The 17,400-nt window shown below is 46.6% G+C and overlaps 2 protein-coding genes across 2 annotated transcripts; both read right to left on the bottom strand.

The window, feature by feature from the left end:
* Positions 1–558: 558 nt before the first annotated feature.
* Positions 559–8,492, bottom strand: GPATCH3 (G-patch domain containing 3). Its single transcript, XM_044998178.1, has 7 exons — positions 8,135–8,492; positions 6,720–7,150; positions 5,581–5,755; positions 4,219–4,278; positions 2,344–2,465; positions 1,835–1,962; positions 559–944 (listed from the first exon to the last, which is right to left on the bottom strand). Exons 1-7 carry the CDS (start codon positions 8,475–8,477, stop codon positions 704–706), a joined length of 1,500 nt encoding a protein of 499 aa, XP_044854113.1. The 5' UTR covers positions 8,478–8,492; the 3' UTR covers positions 559–703.
* Positions 8,493–10,704: 2,212 nt separating this feature from the next.
* Positions 10,705–14,549, bottom strand: NR0B2 (nuclear receptor subfamily 0 group B member 2). The gene is made up of 2 exons (XM_044997577.1): positions 13,809–14,549; positions 10,705–12,473 (listed from the first exon to the last, which is right to left on the bottom strand). The coding sequence occupies exons 1-2, from the start codon at positions 14,350–14,352 to the stop codon at positions 12,193–12,195; spliced, it is 825 nt and encodes a 274-aa protein (XP_044853512.1). The 5' UTR covers positions 14,353–14,549; the 3' UTR covers positions 10,705–12,192.
* Positions 14,550–17,400: the final 2,851 nt, after the last annotated feature.

Below are 17,400 nucleotides of genomic sequence, written 5' to 3'. Positions count from 1 at the left end.
TATGTGGGTAAAAAGAGCACAGGTGCTAGTCACTGGAGAAGGAAGCAGAGCTTGAGGTGCACATACTAGCCTGTGGTTTTACCCACTTTGTGCAGCACCAGACACTATGAGGAAGCACAGCTAGTCTCATTCCTCCTATAGAAAAAAAAAGTCTTCATTTTATCTTCAGCACTTAGTACAGTGAAAGCCACCAAAAGGGTCATTTTGCCCCAGGAAGTTTTCATTTGAGTGCAGTGTAAATACCATCGACTGAATGATGCTCTGGACCAGTAATAAGTTTTCTAGAAGACAGTTACATTTCTTCCCAAGATTAAGAGATGAGCTCACGAGTCACGCCTGCTTGCAGACAGTTCACCTGAAAACATCTCGCTGCAGGAGCCTAAACAAAACACGGGCTGCTTCACACAGCAGCCTTGCTTACAGTATTAGTGCTAACACTCAGAAGCTGAACCTTCCCCCTGCCAAACAAACAGGATCAAAGAGCTCAGCTGGTGGCAGGGATACTGAGACGCCCTCCTAAGACAGCAATTGTTAAAACAGAAAGACTTGCATGCTAGAAAAGAGTCTGGTATTTCTTCCAGAAAATATATTAGCATTCTGCTTAGGATCAGACAGCAGGAGACGTCAGCCTCCTGGTAACAACGGAGCACAGAAGAGGCTGTTCCAATATAAAAGGTTCTGCTATTGCTCTAATGAATGAGTCTCAAAGTCTCTGTTCAGCAGCAACTCTCATGAGCCACTGGGGCTCTGGGTGAGCACTCTGAGTCGCTCGGACAAACGCCATATCCTGTCTGTACTTCATGGCAGTGGGCAGCTGGCGCCGGAGTAGCTGGTCCCCACCGTCTACAGGCTGGGGCTCGTCGTAGATTGTGGAGATGAGGATGGGGCCATCCCGGCGAGGTTTTTTCGGCTTGTTGAAAGTCTGCAGTTTCTCTCCATGGTACCTAGAGAGGTGTGGGCAGAGAGCAGGGTTTCAGTGCATCATTGTTTAGGACATGAGAAATCCCTCTACATTAGCCCATGTTTATCAAATACTAATAAAAGGAAGGGCCGGGCTCCTGGTTAGAGCATGGGGACTAGGAATCATGGTTCCTAGGCCCTGTTCCTGACTGGCACCGACCTCTAGGTATAGTTTCACTACCATGGCTCCAAAGTGAGCAAATATCTGTTTTGCAGGCCGTTAAGAGGCATGTTTGAAAAGTATCTGAGGGTCTATAAATGCAAGCAGCTCTGAAGGTGCAGAGAATCTGACGCAGTTTAGGCATAAAGCCTGAGCTGGCTAACTCAAAGCTGAGAGAGAACAATTAATAGTGTTTACTAGGTCTGCACATGGATCAATTGTTTCCACTCTCACTGGAGCTGCCAAAGGCGTACTGTAGGTACCACCCGCTGTTGGTTCTGCTGCAGCACTTTAGTTTCCAAAACTGTGCACACCCCATCACCATCATCATTGATGTCATGAGCCACATTTGTTTCAAGGTCCCCTACAAGGAAGCAAAGAGCCAGAACCATTACGGACAACCCACGTATTGACGGAGGACTGCTGAGTAGCAAAAATAAGGGTCCAAGATTCAGGACCTGATCTCACTTGAGCTGCACAGCCATGAGGAGAGAAGCATATTCCATTCACCTCTAGATGGCACAAGTCGTACAATCAATACTCACTCCAATGCTGCCTATAGAGGCTGCCGCAGAACCCCTGGGATATTCCCTCCAGTTTTGACTGCTCAGGAACATTCCTTTGTCAATTACCTACTACATTTTACCTCTTGGTATGGGGCCTTCCAGTGGCACTGTGCACAAGCAAAGAACGCCAGGCGTTTGTAGCACTTACCCCAATCCTCTCTTGCACTTGGGATGCTGACCCTCACTGTCCAACGCTTCAGCCATTCCAGAGTTGCTGCTCCCCAGACCCCGTCCCTCCATCCAGCCCTGCCTCTCCAACACCTTCCTGCCAATACCCTGGAAGAGAAGAAACCACTCCATGTAAACCAGCATCAATTCTGGGAGTGAGTGGGCCAAGTTATTACACTGAGGTCAGTGACACACCAAGGGTTCAAGCTCCATAAATAGCCTCTGTGGCAGAGCCTTAATAAGAGGGCTAGTCAGTCCTGGCCAAGTGTCTTCTGCAGCTGTTATATGCATTTCTAAAGCCCCCCCCAATATGCCACTAACTAAAACTCAGCTCCGTGACAGCTGCACTTTTACAGGGATTTATAAATAACTTTGAAAAGCAACCCTAAGAGGAAAAAAGTTTGCTAGTTAGTTCAAGTCCTGTATTTCTCGGTCATTTCAAGCCACCACTGGCCAACTATCACTTGCCTCCACATATTCTAGTGTTACCTTGGTATATTTCTCAAAGGTCCCAATCTGTTGCCCTGAAACAGACCCATCCTCCAAACCATCCCGGAGTCTCTGTTCCAAGCGCATCTGTATTGCATCGCGGGCATCCTTATCACCGCCATCTGAGGACAAACATGATACACAGCAGAACTTATAAAGGGAAAAAATATGATATTGCAGCCATTTCCCCAGAGAACACAGTGAGCAAGGGAGCTTCTGGCAGCTTCCTTTGCCAAGTCAGGAATCGTCCAACTATGTTGGCCTCTTATTTCTCACTTAAACTAGCTTTAAAAAGACAAGCTACACAGCAGCACCTTGAGAGGAAGGCTCCAAATGCAGGTTTTAAAAAGTCGGATTTGAACAAGAGAATTTCATTAAAGGGTTTCAGAGACAATCTTATTAGTTTGAAGTTGGAGCATTCATCCGCAATGCTGGAAACCCAACCGCTTCATTCTATAGCGGTGGCTCTCAACCAGGGGTACGTGTACCCTTAGGATACATAGAGGTTCTCCAAGCAGTACATCAACTCATCTAGGTATTTGCCTAGTTTTACAACAGGCTATGTAAAGAGCACTAGCAAAGTCAGTACAAGCTAAAATTGCTCTATATACTATACACCAGGGGTTCTCAAACTGGGGGTTGGGACCCCTCAGGGGGTCATGAGGTTATTACATGGGGGGTTGCGAGCCGTCAGCCTCCATCCTAAACCCCGCTTTGCCTCCAGCATTTATAATGGTGTTAAATATATATTAAAAAAAGCATTTTTAATTTATAAGGGGAGGTTGCACTCAGAGGCTTGCTATGTGAAAGGGGTCACCGGTACAAAAGTTTGAGAACCACTGCTGTACCCCAAATGGAAGTACAATATTTACATTACAATTGATTTATTTTATAATTATATGGCAAAAAATGAACAACAAAAATTTTCCAGTAATAGTACGCCTGTGACACTTCGTATTTTTATGTCTGTCTGATTTTATAAGCAAGTCATTTTTAAGTGAGGGGAAACTTGGGGGTATGCAAGACGTATCAGACTTCTGGAAAGGGGACAGTCGTCTAGAAAGGTTGAGAGCCACTGGTCTATAGTACAGAAACCAAAACTGATGAGAACAGGAGTGAAGCCCGTTCACTAGTTTGGCTGTCCCAGGCAGAATGCCTTGCTAAGTGGCCAATTAAGGTCAGAGTTTTAAAGTTCCCTATTTCAATATTCTCAGGTGCTAATCCTGGGAAGGTTTAGCATCTTGTCTTTTAAGGGCACTCAATAAGACAGTATTAGACTTTTCAGTTCTAAACCGTGACTAACTATGTCCCTTTATAACACTAATCTTCAGAGTCAAGCCCTTGGAATGTTATAGAATCACAGAATCTCAGGGTTGGAAGGGACCTCAGGAGGTCATCTAGTCCAATCCCCTGCTCAAAGCAGGACCAATCCCCAGACAGAGTTTTGCCTCAGATCCCTAAATGGCCCCCTCAAGGACTGAACTCACAACCCTGGGTTTAGCAGGAAAAGTCACTATGAGATTTAACATCCGCATCCCTGTAGCAGAGAGGGTAAAACAAGAGGCTTTATACAAAGCATTAAATATCCCCCTCTTACCAGACTAGAGCCTTATTACACAGACTTCTGTTCAACAGGTCCCTGCCTATTTGAACTCGCTATGGCTCCCAACTCCACTTTATGTTTAGATCCCTTGGCCCCTACAGGATCCTGGTGGGGAGGCAGCCATGCGTCTTTGCATTCCTGGTTCTGTAGATACTAGACATCTGAGCATGTCTCAGTTTAACTGCAGCCCCAATGGGAGTGCAATGAGTCTTGCTGCTGCGCTGCCACCACCGCCTGTTCATATGGGAGACGGCACATTTCAGCTCAGATACCTTTGTCGTAGTAGATACTCATGTCCACATCCCAGTCATCTGCCGTCTGTTCGTCAAAGTCTGTCAAGAGAAAAGCAGTTTGTGGAATTAGATAAAGGAGCTGCATCACAGGAGCAGCTTTTCTGTCAGGGGCATAGCCCTCCAGCCAGCGCAGCGTTTTTCCCAGCACAGTAGAATAAGTGTGTTAATATGCGTTTGCAGTGTTGCTGTAGCCCTGTTGATCTGAGGATTAGAGACAAGGTGGGTGAGGTAATATCTTTTATCGGACCCACCTCTGTTGGTGAGACAAGCTTTGGAGCTTACACAGAGTTCTTGTTCAGGTCACAAGAGCTTCTTCATACCTGACTTGAGGAAGAGCTCCAAAGCTTGTCTCTCACCAGAGGTGGGTCCAATACTACCTCCCCCACCTTGTCTGTGTTAAGAGACAACAACATTTGTGGGGGATCGGTGATAGCATAATGAGCATCGTCTCTAGTCACTGGATCAAATCCAGCCCAGATTTGTGGTGTCTGAGGGGTAAGTTTTCCAAATGGGGGTGCAGTGCTTATATCTACAGAGGAGTTTGCTCAGGGATGGTACAGTGCTCACTGATCACTATTTGTGGTTATACCTGTCAGGCTCACTTCTGAAAATTCAGCCCCAAGTCTTGTTATACCTTAGTTCTTAGTCTGTGGCTTATGTAATCAGAGTTAGCACTCAGTCGCGGTCCCAGGGGACACACGTTCAAATCCAAAAAAAACACACAACAACTGCCAGCAAGAGTGCTAGTTCTCTCAGACCAAGAATTCTGAATGGATGCTGAAAACAAGCCACCCTCTCATCCCTCGCAGTCACCCTCCATCTCAGGGAGGCTGACCATTAGCAGAACAACATTTGGATGAGAGGAAACCTGTATTGCTAGTTTCCATATTGGAAACTATCTCCAGGGCTGCCAACATGGCCTCAACACACCAACACTAAGTTTACTGAATACCTGAAAGACTCAGGACTTTTGAAGGATATTCCAAGTGCCTGGCTCCTATAAACTCTTTAAAATATAAGCTCTTCTACATGAGGTACTGTGGACCAGTTGCTGACCATGTAGGTGACCAACCAGATAAAAGGAAGAAGTCCTTCCTACAAATTACAACCTCTCTCCAATCTGTTTAGAAGTTGGTCTAACTTGATTCCTATAAAACATACCCAGGGCTTCTCCAGATTTCTTGCTATAATTTGTGATCAAATCCTTTCACAGAACACTAGATTATCGCACAACTTGCAAAGGTTCACACAACTGAGCCCTTGGTGTAAGATGGTCATACTTAGATAACTATTGTGCACAAAATGCCCCCCCACTGCCCAGGAGAGCATGAGCAACATTACCTCCTTGCTCTTCCTGCCAGTACTGAGCATCTGTGTAGAAGACCAGCCCAGAGCCTCCCTTCTCCCACTTCAGCTCAATCTCCTCTTCGTACAGCCGCTCCTCTGTGCGTTCCTGACTGGTTACGTCCTCATGCAGAGCCTCATGTCGTTCCCACTCCTCGCACCTATCATCATCCTGCAAAGGAACAAGGAAAAAGGTTGACATCAATAAAGCAAGGGCACTTGCCCAGACAGCCTCCCCCAGCTCCCATCATTCCACCCTATCACCCACACTCCAGTTGCCCTGCTAAATATGTTCTCAATAGAACAGACGCATTTTGGTCAACGCACTCTATTGTGGGCATGTCACCTGCCATTTCCAATCACTGGCATTATCAGTGCTAGTCCCCTCACTCCCCCACTGTGCAAGGCTTTTCAGAGTCAATTACCAGGAGAGCTGGTGAAAGAGCTTAATTCCCTCTTTCCGCCCTATTCATACACCATTTTATGAGTAAGGAAATGGAAGCAAAGCAGCAAGATGACTTGCCACATGGCAAGTCCATCAAAGCAGAGGTGGCTGTTTAAAAGTTCCAGCCTCCTGATCCTGTGCTCAGAACTCTATGCCAAGCCCATCAGAATGAGTGCTCTGCCACTCCACCTCTATGCTAAGCCCATCAGCTTACCATGGAGAAGCTGTTTTGGTTATGATAAAACAAGTTTTGCTATCTAAGCGAACATGCAATACCACCAAAAGCCTCATAGCCAGAGCTTAGCATATATAGATAAGTGTATATTCATGCTTTATAATACAATTCTCAGATACAAGATACTATCTGTATGATACTGTTACACAGGTAGATATCAGCACCCCAGGAAGCAGCAGCATTCCCTCCCTTCTGTTTCCAGGTATATGGATAGTCTTGCAATTTGACATGAATGTCAAGTATCAGAGAGGTAGCCGTGTTAGTCTGGTTCTGTAAAAGCAGCAAAGAGTCCTGTGGCACCTTATAGACTAACAGACGTTTTGCAGCATGAGCTTTCGTGGGTGCACTTCGTCGGATGCATCACCCACGAAAGCTCATGCTGCAAAACGTCTGTTAGTCTATAAGGTGCCACAGGATTCTTTGCTGCTTTTAATTTGACATGAGAAAGCCACTTACATTATCTGAGTGAGACTCTTCTGCTTCCTCCTTTCCTGGTCCTTCCCGGTCTTCCTCATCACTAGTTTGAGTCATCCCAGTTCTTGCCAGGTGTCCCTTTTCCATTGTGATCTCCTCTCCCGTGTCTGTATAAACCAGGTCTTCTTGTTCAACAGTCTCAGTGTCCTGATATTTAAAGGGCACATTCCCATACCTGCGAGAGGATCCTGTCTTGGGGAATCGTAGCTGCAGTTTCTTAATAACTCGGGGAGGCAGCCTGCAGGCCTTGATCAGCTCCAGGAAGACTCTCAGAGGGGTTCCCACATTCCCATGGGGCATAAACACAGGGGGGTTCAGTTCAGGCAGCCACTTTAAGTCTGCCTGGGTAAACGTTTCACTCTGGGTCTTATTATGAAGCTCCTTTTTAGTTTTATACTGGAACATGCCCAAGCCTAAGAGAAATAAATAGTAGATTGAGACAGAATCAGAGATTTGATAAAGAGCACAGTTTCACCAAGCCACTCTGAGATAGAAGGCAAAGAGTTCATGAGATGATATCTCAGAGGGCTGTTCTAGTTTGAAAAAAAAATCAAGCTATGAAAATATGTTGAGTGAGAATTTAATCAGCCATTTGTTTCAAGCCTTTATGGGTCCATACCAATAGCAAGGTAGCATTGTTTTATGCAGCAGGCAAGACAGAGTTGTTTCTGGATTTCAGCTACTCAAGGCATAATCAATATATCATAATTTGAAGTGTGCAATTGCTTTTGTGAAGTGTTCTACTATTGGAACCACCAAGTCCAATTATACCAAGTATCTACAGTTCAGAGCTCTTGTCTGCCAGATGAGCTTTCATACTTTGCAGCCAGAACACACGCCAGCTGTATTTTCATATAACAACCCCCTGAAGCACTTCCCCCCAGAAAAACACTTAACCCAACAAAGTTACATAGAGACTACTTTTTGCCCCTGGCTGGTGGGTGAATTTTGCAGCTGCAGTTCAGCAAAATGTCTGTCCTACTTCTACTAATTTTACCTCCCACTGATATCTCTTTTCTGATCTCCATCCTTCCAACCAACAAAGCACTGGCTGGAACCCCTTGAGCTTCACAAGTCAGATCACTGGCCAGAGGGGAGAAACAGTAGGCTACATAAACAATTTCCCTCAGGGGTTAAGCCCACCACCTCTAGCCACCCAGGCTCCGCAAGCCTAGGAAGTAAACTACTTTCCGGGGCGGGCAGGGAGGGAGGACATGGAAGAAGGTAGAGAAGGGCCTTGTACCTGCTTCCTCTCCCATCAGTAGGCGCCACTGCTTCACAGACTCTCCCCTGCTATCATTAGCAACCCCTCCCTGCCCACACCGCGCCCAAACACCCCCCGCCCCTACTGCCCTTTCAAGCCATCTCCTCCCCACTCTCTTACCCCCCCCCCATACCTGTGTCCGGGGAGACTCGGACCCTGCGGATCACGCAGCGGCCGGGCAGCCCGTCGCCCTGGGCATCCAGCCAGCGCTTGCCCGAGTACATGCGGACCAGCCGCCGGGCCTGGCCGGGCCGCACCGCTACCAGGCAGCAGCAAGTGGCCGGGCCCTGCCCCTGCCCCGGGGGCCCGCTGCGCTCGGGCCGGTGCCGGTAGTGGAAGCAGAGGAAGCCGCCGGCCTCGGCGAACTGGCTGAAGTAGGAGCGGAGCTGGGCGGAGCGGAGCTGGGCCGGGATGCGGCTCACCAGGCAGTAGCGGGCAGGGCCCCAGCCGGGCTCAGAGCTCCCGGGCGCCGCCATCTTCAACCCCTTGGGCCGCGGTCACGTGAGCAGCGCCGGGGGGGGGGCGGGTTTTCGACGCAGACACGCATCTCGCGAGATTGAGGGGCGACGTCACTAGAAGGGGCGACGTCATCGTATGGCAAGGGGGCTGGGATAGGGATTCATTCCCCTGGCGCACATTGATGATGTCACAACAGTGGCACAGCTGGATGCCAGGGTGATCACGCAGATGGGTGACCCAATGGCCTAGGGGTATGACCTCAGCCTCCCTTTAGGCATGTGCCCCAGCATTGCCCAGGCACACAGTGACAGGGCATGGCCCAGCACATGAACATCATATCATCACTAGAACATCGTGATTTTAGGATCCATGTGTGTGTCTCAGTCACCGTGTTTCCAACACGCATGATTTTTATCGCAAGACTCATGGTAATTGGTGTTTTCCTTAAAGCCCCAGCTCCTGGAGTCACTGAGGCTGTCAGCTTTCTTGAAACAAAAAACAAAGCAACTAGCCCTTGTGGTTGCAGAAAAAAGCTTGACAACGTGACCTGGGTGCAACCTAAAGCTTAAAAACACAACAGATAAATAAAAAGAACCCAAATGGATTATTTTAAAATCTTGTATTTAAGCTGATCTCGTGATTTTGGGGTCATGACTAATTTTTTTTGAAAGCTTGGGGTTGGCAGTACTGGGAGCTGCAAGTAAAGAAAAAATGACCAGACAAAATAGGGAGCAACCCAGAAACTACAAGCAGAGCCTTGTGGCAACCCGTGTTGTGAACACACAGCAGAGGGTGCTGATGCTTTTTTAAACCTTTGACAAAATGGGCCCTGTATTAGCAGGTATCTCTGTGGTAATGACATTGTTTATTATGTCCTAGGCCAGTGGTTTTCAACCTGTCGTCTGTGGACTCTCAGGGGTCTGCAGACCATGTCTAAGGGGTCCGTCAAAGAGTGGCTTTCCATCTGTGGTACATGGACCCCTGGGTGTCTGCAGACTATGTCTACAGTTTCCAAAGTGGTCTGCACCTCCTTTTGAAAACTTTTAGGGGTCTGCAAATGAAAAAAAGCTTGAAAACCACTGACCTATGCTGTAACTCAAGCATTCATCACTTCCTTACATGCTTAATAAAATAATAAAACAACCATCTGATGACTGGCGTGGACTGTGTGAAATCACTTTTAATGGGTCTCAGCTCAGTTCCCAGTGGAACGTGGCCACAACACTAAGCCACCAGCCCAACGGGCACAAATTGGCCCAGTTAATTGGCAAGCTCAGCAGAGAGGCCAAAGACGGAATGGACATGGAGCCTGAACTTTATTTTCACCGCTAGTGCTTAGGGGCTAAATTTTGAGGTGTGTCTATGTTGCAACAAACACTGTCTAGGCCCACCCACATTATGTAATAGTGTCTAGGCCCACCCACATTATGTTACACCAACTAAGGCTCCCTGAGACTAATACCCACTTACACCCAACTCTTCCACATCGGTTCTGAATCTGGCCCACAGTATACAGAGTATACAGGCCATGTCTATACTACATCGGCACAGCTAGGGCACTGGAGCAGTGTGTCTGTAGCACCATAGCATAGATGCTTCCTACATAGAGGGGAAGGGTTTTTCAGTCAATGTAGGTAATCTATCTTTCCAAGAGGCAGTAGGTAGGTCGAGAAGAATCCTTCTATCAACATAGGTAGACCTTACCCCGATGTAGGCGCGGCTAACTATGGTGCTTAGGTTACAACGTTTTTCAAATCCTGTGCAACGTAACTAGGTCGACCTAAGTTTTAAGTGTAGACCAGGCCTGAGGGAGTCTAGTATTGCAGCTGCGTCACTATAGCATTTCTAATGTAGACACCCTCAGTGAGTGTCAGGGAGTCTCGTTTACACATCACTTCTGAATCTGGCCCAATGCTTTCAGGGTGGGATTGAGGTAGGGTTGGCGAAGGGAAGCGCTGTAGGGGAATGTTGCAATTCTGCTGCCTGTGATTTTCCTGTTCAGTCTCCATGGCTATTAAGCATACACCTTTCCTCAGCAATGTTTATGTACAACATTAATTTTGTTTTGCAGTTTAAGATGACAAATGCTGTCAAGAGAGGATGCATTTTTTAGGGGATTTTCTGGAGACTGTGCCTCATCCCATTCAAATCATCTTTGGGTTCTCAAACCTGTGGCAGGCTTTTCTAAGTTTCAGTAAAATGCAACATGTACCAATGTAGACCCTTTCCAAAACAGAACCACCATTTTCCAAAATGTAATACCTTTTATTTAAAAAAAAAATAATTTACTGCATTTTATATACAAATCACAGACTAACATCCACTCACAAAATACTGACCTCTGAACTCTGTGCAAAGGCTGTTTTCTTTGTGTAGATCAGTACCTAGCGTGGGGGAGTGGGAGCAACCAGTCAGTAGTCTAGGAAGCAGATGTTCAGCTGCAGAATCTGCAGGTCTGTGTGACCACTACAGCTCCTTCTCTATAGCATGTACTATCTAGGTAATATCACTCACTGTTACACAAATGGACTTCAGCTCACCAGCCCTACCTGTTTTTAATATCACTGCAAACACCTTCATAATATTTAGCTAAAATGGAGCTCTTAGTCACTTGAGCTCATACATTAACTAAGGGGTATTAGATTCTACCACCCTAACACGAGTGGTAGAAACATTCAGTGGAACATTACTCAGAGTAGTCCCATTTTCTTCCACATAACGACTCAATTTCAGTAAGGGTGGCAAAATGTGGCTCTCTGTGAACTCTTTTAGCATTAATACTGTCTGGCCCTTGCCCTGTCCGTGTTTGAAACAGGGATAGATGTTTTATGGCTACTTCTCTAAGATTCCAAGGCCACCCACGCACCCACCCACCCACAATATAAGGGCCTGATTCCACAATACTTGGTAGCACTCATATGAGTGATTTCATTCACTCTCAGTACTGCTCAGCGTGATTAGAGTTTGCGGAATTAGGCTCTTGTGTATGGATCAACCGAGAAGGTGAAATCCTGGCCTCAATGAAATCAATGGCAGAACTCCCATAGACTTCAGTGGGGCTGAGATTTGACCCTGAATCACGAAATTTGGATCATGCTCTAATCCAATGCATTGTGTATTCCAGGCCTGTTTTCAGAGGTGCTGAGTACCCACTCAATCCATTGAAAACGGCAGGCAGAGTGAGTGCTGAGCACATCTAAAAATCAGGTTGCATGTGTGTAACAGAGGCTGTCTATGGCAATTTTATCCTTAAAAACGGTAAGACTCCATTTGGTTCAAAGCCCTGCATTCAATCCCCTTCTTTCTCAGATAAGTGCTTCTCTGACCTGAATATTTCCCAGGGAAAATGTCAGCCCAGAGGATTATTTTGTATGGAATGTTTTAAGGACATTGGCCATGCTTTTTTCATGTTGCTGTGCAGTGAAATAGTAACATCACACATACTTCAGAAACGACTTGGCTTTATGAGTTCAGTATGTACAGGGGCTGATGTCTGCTGTAAACAAATGCTAAATAAGAGTTACATTCTTAAATGGTCTGTGCCTTAGCTGAGATTTTCAACGCTGAAGCTGTTGCCTGAGCCCAAGTGAAATACTAACACAAATCCAGGTGTCTGCAAGTCCACAGTGTCTTTCCCACTAAATCCCCATTCCCAGATTAACGTTACTGTCCCTTGAAACTCAGCTCAATGCTCAGGAGGTGCATGTGAGAGTGGCCGCTGAATCTGAGCTCTCAGGAGGCTGTGTGTGATGAAAGAGTCAGTTGCCTGCAGGTTATTTCATACAGCATTTCAGTGATCACCTCAATAATGTCTGCATTGCCAATGATTGGTCGAAAGAAGAGGTCTGTGATAAGTGCAGGAGGAATGGACCTCAAGGTGGAGGCAATCAGCAAGATGCGGGCAAAGCGGCCCTGGTCCCCTGGGTGGAGGGGCACTAGGACTTCTCGGAGCGCTTTCTGTGCTTCCCGTTGGAGGCTCTCGATGTACAAAGAGGCCCTGAGACCTGGGACATCTATGAAGAGAGAAACAACAGGAAATACAAATAAAAGTTAGGCTCTGCTTCCCAAACTAAGTCCCAGTCCCAGTTTCTTACCATGCATGTGCCTCTGCTGAAGGCTTGTTAGGCACTATTGCTAGCGATTCACAATCAAATCTGATTTCTTTCTACTGCCCGTACACAGGCACAGGCAGAGGAATATACATGCCTCCTTAGCACATATACATGCCTTCCATAGCACCAAGGGATCCTAAAGTACTTCAGAAAGAACTGGAGGACTTGTGGCACCTTAGAGACTAACAAATTTATTTGAGCATAAGCTTCCGTGGGCTAAAGCCCACTTAATCGGATGCATGCAGTGGAAAATACAGTAGGAAGATATATACACAGAGAACATGAAAAAATGAGTTTTGCCATACCAGCTATAACAAGACTAATCAATTAAGGTGGGCTATTATCAGCAGGAGGAAAAAAACCTTTCGTAGTGATAATCAGGATGGCCCATTTCCAACAGTTGACAAGAAGGTGTGAGTAACAGTAGGGGGGAAAATAGCATGGGGAAATAGTTTTTACTTTGTGTAATGACCCATTCACTCCCAGTCTTTATTCAAGCCTAATTTAATGGTGTCCAGTTTGCAAATTAATTCCAATTCTGCAGTGTCTCATTGGAGTCTGTTTTTGAATTTTTTGTTGTTGGAATATTGCAACTTTGAGGTCACTAACTCATACATGCAGCACCACTGAAATGCAGCCACTTGTGGGGTGGAGAGCACCAGTTCGTTAACAGTGTGTAACACAACAAGGGAGGCGAAATATTGATCAGTGAAGCCAGGGCAAACCCCAGCTCTAGCAAAACATGCCCTAAGATCCTATTGTCCCTGAAGGATATGCAAGAATTCCATTTTAAAGTCTTATTTTAAAAATTCCCTTCCCTCTTCACCCACAGTAAACTGCATAGGACTTAGTTTATCTACCTCAGAAAGATGAGGAATTGAATCAACCCTGTTAGGATTTGAGAGACTGCAAATCTAATGAGCCATCCTGATCAGCATAGTTGGCTCCGAGGTCTATGAGTTAAAGCAGGTGACTGAGTGGAGAAAGTCACTTACAGCCTGAATTCCAGAAGTCAATGGGAGCTGGAGATGCTCAGCACCTCTGAAAATTACCCCCTAAAATACTCTGTGCCTCAGTTTACCTTTCTGTAAAATGGGGATATTCCTTCCACCTTATAAAGTGATTTGAGCTCCGTGGATGGATGGATAGAGAAATAGATATTCATTGCTAGATGCTATTGCGTGCCATGCCTTTTCTCCCTGCCGATGGAAAGGTGTGTGAGGATAAGGCACTCACCAGGGTTAAAGAGAATGGCTCCTTTCAGATAAGCATACTCCTTAGGGCTCAGGTCCAGGCTCCAGAATGTGTTCAGGCAGCACTGCAGCCGCTGCACCCCAACTAGGGTGGGCTGTGTCTTCTCAGGCTCTTGTCTCTTACTCTGGCCATCGAGGAGAATCCTCTTGAGCATGCTCGGGGCTGGGGTTTCCATCACCTCGAATGTCACCATCTCCTGAACCAGCCCCAGAATGAAGAGGGGAGCCCAGCAGCTGTTCAGAAGCAGCAGCTGGTCTCCCCGGGGCAGCAGCTGGAAGGAGGGCAGGTTCTTCATGAAGCTGACCGTTTTCACAAGGACATCAGAGGCTGCCTGGCAGGTGACCTGAGGTGTTCGGAGGCAGACGGTGCGACGCTTCTGGCACAGGCAGCGCTGCTGGGATGGACTACGGCTGCCCCATTTGTGGTTCAGGTTCTGGCTGAGGAGGGTATAGAGTATGGCGTTCCGATTCTCCTCACTGTGGCACTGGCACCTCTCATAGTCCAGGTCCATGCTGCATGTAGTCATTGCTGAGCCTGGCAAGCGGATCTCGTCAGGTCCCAAGGAGGATGAAACTCTAGTGCACCTGGCCGGATGGATCTGTGAGCACGACTGGTCCCTTACAAAGGCTGCTATGTCAGTCAAAGCTCTCTGACTGCAGCCTGCTTCTCCCAGCTCAGTAGCCCCTCTCACCTCCTTGGCTGTTATTCCTGGCTCTATTTATAAGGCTCTGTGATGAGTGAAACACCCCCTTAGCAGCCTTGACCTCTCTTTGACTGAGCAGCATTCATTGAAAAACAACTCGACCCTGGACTGATTGGCTAGGGAAGTGGGGCGTCCACGTGGTGCCGATAAGCGTTTTCTCAATGAAAGTGCCAGTTGGGGCCAGGAGGATGGGACAGGATCGGGATGGCAGATTGAGTGGCCTTCTTATCTGGATTACCCAAACAGTATAAATAAAGTCATTAACCTAGCCCGTACCATGGCACCAAGGCCCCAGGTGTGTAATCAGGCAATGCTATATGACAGGTGTCATTGCCAAAGAGTTCACACACACACACACAGCCCTTGTCTGGAGCAAGAGACCAGTAGCAAAACAGCCTGTAAACTCTGGCCTTGGAAAGAGCAACCTGGAAGTCATTTTATCAGCAGGTTGTTTGTTTAACCTTGTTGACAACAGGCTGCCGTTGATGCAGATAAAAAATAAAAGAAACCCAACGAACTACAAAGGGCATCTCTAGTACTTAGAGGAAGGCTGGGGCCTCAGGTATCTTGTGTGTTTCATGGAGGGGGGGAATACTGGGGGGGGGGTATGAGGGTCTTTTTACTTTCTGTCTTGATTTCCCAGGAGATTTCATCAGTTTACAGATAGAAATTGCGTTAGATACGTGGATGTGGATGTCTTCACATTTCAAGGAGTGCCATGACTCAGAGGAATTTCTAGAGCAGGAAGAAGTCACTTAGTTGAAACCCCTACTCCATCCAGGATCCTGGAGCCCAATTCTAAAGAACATGAAGGAAGGAAGAGCCATGCAGGGCAGAGTGGAATTTTTTGTCACTAGAGGTGCCCAGTGGAGATCACCAAACTATGAAAAGTATTAGGAAAGTAATGACCGCTGGCCCTCGTCTCCCAATGGTAAACAGTGTAATTTTCATAATGTTAATAGGTTCATTTAGACAGGTTGAGTCACGGGCATATGTCCACCAGACCAGCATTGTAAGTAGTAAAGGGTTGATTTGAGCTCTCACTGATTTACTCTCTGCATGAAATTAGAATGAAATAAGATCAGCACTTCTGTCCCCAGATGTCTTGCTACATGATCAGTGCCAGAACCCGCATATCTCACTGTGGAAATAAAACCAGGATATGAGAGCTAGAGGAAGGTCTGGGTTACATATAAGCTATTATGATCAGATTAGGCAGAACTGAAGAGAAAGCCATCTAAGATGGCATATCATTGGAAAAGGGGCTGCAAACCTGCTTAATAAGATGCTCTGTGACCAGAATTAGCATTTAGCAAAAGAATGGAAAATTGACCGCTCTTTCAGGAGTCCTGCATCCCAGGCAAGCTCTATAACACTCTACCTCTAGCAGCAGGATCAGAGGGGAAGTGCCATGCTGTCTGGAGTGCTTCACGACCGTGAGTGCCAACCCCAGGGCAGACTGTCAAAAAGCAGACAAACACCCTAAACCGGTTGTATGTTCTATAATTAAATGTCACCAACTCAGTAACAAATGTGAACTCCTGAAGCACTATAACAGTCTTACCACACATCCGACGAAGTGGGTATTCACCCATGAAAGCTCATGCTCCAATACGTCTGTTAGTCTATAAGGTGCCACAGGACTCTTTGCTGCTTTTACAGATCCAGACTAACACGGCTACCCCTCTGATACGAGTCTTACCATGGAGTCCCAGACAGTCCCCTTGGGCATTCCAGTCTATCTTCCCACCCAGACAAGCTGGACTGAGTGATAGTTGGTTGACATACACCAAAGATCACAAAAGATTCAGGTTGTTTCCAGTCCCAAGAGACCAGTCACTTACCCCAGGTAAATTTGTACTTCAGATATTACACCAAAGATAACACTTGTAGCCAATCCTAAGGATTCATTAACTAGGAAAAAGAAATAAGAGTTATTTGCAGGTTAAAGCAGGAGGCAACATATTATATATGAGTTAAAGTCTATAGTTTAAAAAGGTGACAGAGATGTAGTAATCCTGTCAGCACCAAATGTCGTTTATGGATAACCCAAGTTGACCCTGAGGATCTCTGCTAATTTCCTAGCTCCAGCCCTTTGAGAGTCCAAACAGCAAAGAGATAACAAATTTTCACACCAGCCAGGGCCGGCTCCAGGCACCAGCGAAGGAAGCTGGTGCCTGGGGCGGCCAATAGAAAGGGGCGGCAGTCCGTCTGGTATTGGGGCAGCACGTCCGCATCTTCAGAGGCACTTCGGCGGCTGATCAAGCGCACTGCCTTAGTCCTCGGCAGCGGGTCCTTCACTCCGTCTCTTCTTCTTCGGTGGCACTTCGGCAGGAGCTCAATTGGCTTTTTTGGGGGCAGCAAAAAAGCTGGAGCCAGACCTGATGCCGGCTTTTTATATTTCCTTCCATAATCCAAGATGATGAGATGAGCTTCCTTACACATAGCACCTTCATAGGTGTGAGAGGACCATTAATCCAGTCTTTGTATCGTGATGTTTCACAACGGTCCACTTAGTTTTGATAGCCATTCTTGATGGGTGGGGGAACCACTCCTCCTGCTCGGTCCAGAAATTCAGAGCAACATTTTACAGCTATAAAGCAAAACTGACATATTACCTTATAGAATGGGATACAGACATTTCAGGTAAGATTAATGCATACTGCAATTTACAAGCATTTTACAGAAACTAAACATGTCTTTACAAGTCTAACACTTATCTTGAATAATACTAACATACACATGAGCTAGTTTGGTTTCCTTCCAGCTATCTATTTGTCAGTGCTCAGCTGACATCTTCAGCCTTGGCAAAAGCTGGCACCTGATCTACCTGCGTCACAGGAGGAAATAACTTAATGGCAGAACCTCTCA

Source organism: Mauremys mutica, chromosome 23 (assembly GCF_020497125.1).
Source record: "Mauremys mutica isolate MM-2020 ecotype Southern chromosome 23, ASM2049712v1, whole genome shotgun sequence".
In the NCBI taxonomy this organism is placed as follows: domain Eukaryota; kingdom Metazoa; phylum Chordata; order Testudines; family Geoemydidae; genus Mauremys; species Mauremys mutica.
The sequence above is the reverse complement of the archived record's forward strand: the minus strand, read 5'-3'. Positions and strand labels throughout refer to the sequence as shown.

Excerpts from the sequence above, each read along its gene's own strand:
- GPATCH3 (XM_044998178.1), bottom strand. The coding sequence starts at position 8,477 with ATGGCGGCGCCCGGGAGCTCTGAGCCCGGCTGGGGCCCTGCCCGCTAC. Across the intron at positions 7,151-8,134 it reads CCGAGTCTCCCCGGACACAG|GCTTGGGCATGTTCCAGTAT; the intron begins GTATGGGGGGGG and ends TATTTCTCTTAG. Across the intron at positions 945-1,834 it reads AAGTGCAAGAGAGGATTGGG|GTACCATGGAGAGAAACTGC; the intron begins GTAAGTGCTACA and ends ACACCTCTCTAG.
- NR0B2 (XM_044997577.1), bottom strand. The coding sequence starts at position 14,352 with ATGACTACATGCAGCATGGACCTGGACTATGAGAGGTGCCAGTGCCAC. Across the intron at positions 12,474-13,808 it reads AGCCATTCTCTTTAACCCTG|ATGTCCCAGGTCTCAGGGCC; the intron begins GTGAGTGCCTTA and ends CTCTCTTCATAG.